Consider the following 2,316-nt stretch of genomic DNA (forward strand, 5'->3'; position numbering starts at 1 on the left):
TGAACTCAGAACTCTTGTGCTATCTTATCTCACTCTGATTTGTTTTTTATTTGTGTTGATTTTGTGGTTGTTTTTTATTTGTGTTGATTTTGTTCAATATGATTCGAAAATATCAATCTGGATATAAAAAAGAGTCAAAAAACTAAAAGAGTAGAACAATTAATTCAGTCTCAAAAAGGTGCTTTGGATAAGTTTTTTTTAAAGGATACCCAAGTAGTAGAGGAAAATGATGTTAATTCTCACTCTCAGGAATTAAATGGAACTAATGTTGATGGTGAGAATGTTGAACAAGAGGAAAATGTGGATGGTGTTGTTAATAAGGAGAATGCCAATATTTCCCATAATTCTGAACAAAATATGGACCATAATTCTGATCATACTAACCGCAATGTTAAACAAAATGAATCTGTTTATGTTGACATATATGATCTAAGAAAATGGGATTCTCTTGAACAGGGGCGTGACAGAGCCGACGCATACTGCGCGACGGCGCAGGGCCCCACAAAAATAGGGCCCCAAAATATTGCTGTAAAAAAACAAACATTTGACCTTTGGGAACACGAAAACGTCGACTTTTTAATATATTTGGTGTAATACAGCTGTACTGCTGATTAATATAATACTGCATTTAATGCTTTGCTATTGTTCCAGCTTTTCAACGCATGTGATTTCCAGCTTTTAATTGTTTTGCATGTGATTTTCAACTTTTCAATTTCTTTGTTTCCAGCTTTTCAATTATAATATTGTTTAACAAAGGAAAAAACACATATTTCCTTCTTATTATAAACGCATGTTTCCTTCTTATTATTCCACACACTTTGATTCTTCGTTCTTAATTCCTACGTATTTTCCCAAATTCAATCTCTTTAATAATTTCAATTTTGAGAAATTGAATATCCCATTTCCAGGAGAAATTAAAGAGATGGGTATTACTTCTTTTTAATTTAATGGTTCAACCTTTTTTTCTTTGTTGTATTTGTAATTGTAACTAATTAAATTTTGTGCTTTTTAGTTCTTATTATTGTATATAAATTGCAGATTTGATGATGTTAATTTGAGGAGAGTTGACGGCTGCAAGTTGAACTCAGAACTATGGTGCTATCTTATCTCACTCTGATTTGTTTTTTATTTGTGTTGATTTTGTGGTTGTTTTTGTTTTGTGTTGATTTTGTTCAATATGATTCGAAAATATCAATCTGGATATAAAAAGCGTCAAAAAACTAAAAGAGTAGAACAATTAATTCAGTCTCAAAAAGGTGCTTTGGATAAGTTTTTTTTAAAGGATACCCAAGTAGTAGAGGAAAATGATGTTAATTCTCACTCTCAGGAATTAAATGGAACTAATGTTGATGGTTAGAATGTTGAACAAGAGGAAATTGTGGATGGTGTTGTTAATAAGGAGAATGCCAATATTTCCCATTATTCTGAACAAAATATGGACCATAATTCTGATCATACTAACCGCAATGTTGAACAAAATGAATCTGTTTATGTTGACATATATGATCCAAGAAAATGGGATTCTCTGAGTCTAAATTAATTGACATTTTGGCTGTAAATGGCCCCAAAAGAGACTTGAGCATTGTGAAAGGCCCCAAAGACAAATTTTCTCGTAGATTTTCTTCAACCTTTTATACAAGATATTTATCGAATGGTGAAACTTGTGATAGGGAATGGCTTGTTTATTCGAAAGAGCTTGACAAAGTGTTTTGTTTTTGTTGTAAGATTTTTAAAAAGGGTCTTAGTCCTGAGAAAAGTAATTTAATAAATGAATGATATAATAATTGGATGCATCTTAGTACTAGACTTACAGAACATGAAACAAGTATTGACCATGTACTAAACATGGTAACTTGGTGTGAACTTAGGCATAGGCTGCAACAAAATGAAACAATTGATAAAGTTGCTCAAGAACAATTCAAGAAAGAAAAAGAGTATTTGAAAAAATGTAATTATTAGAATTATTGTTATTGTGAAGTATCTTGCTAAAAATAACCTAGCATTTCGGGGGGGAAATGGAAGATTATATCAAAAGAGCAATGGAAATTTTTGGGTTTGATAGAAATGTTGGTTGAGTTTGATCCTGTAATGATCGTACATGTTCAGCGTATTGCTAGTGGTAAGATTCATCACCATTATCTTAGTAATGACATTCAAAACGAGTTGATACTTTTGTTTTCCTCCAAGATTAGATCTATTATTATCAATAGAATAAAAGAAGATAGATATTTTTCTGTGATGTTGGATTGCACACCAGATGCTAGTCACCAGGAACAAATGACTCTAATTATAAGGTTTGTTGATGGCTCTTCTAAT

The 2,316-nt window shown here is 31.5% G+C and overlaps 1 protein-coding gene across 1 annotated transcript; it reads left to right on the plus strand.

The window, feature by feature from the left end:
• Positions 1-204: 204 nt before the first annotated feature.
• Positions 205-1,540, plus strand: LOC120133507 (ring-infected erythrocyte surface antigen-like; the record flags this gene model as incomplete). The annotated part of the gene is made up of 2 exons (XM_039150080.1): positions 205-528; positions 1,358-1,540. Coding segments are annotated over 2 exons (507 nt in total), but the record flags the coding sequence as incomplete, so codon positions are not given.
• Between the last annotated feature and the right edge of the window lie 776 nt (positions 1,541-2,316).

Source organism: Hibiscus syriacus, unplaced genomic scaffold (assembly GCF_006381635.1).
Source record: "Hibiscus syriacus cultivar Baekdansim isolate YM2019G1 unplaced genomic scaffold, ASM638163v2 tig00001743_pilon, whole genome shotgun sequence".
NCBI lineage: Eukaryota > Viridiplantae > Streptophyta > Magnoliopsida > Malvales > Malvaceae > Hibiscus > Hibiscus syriacus.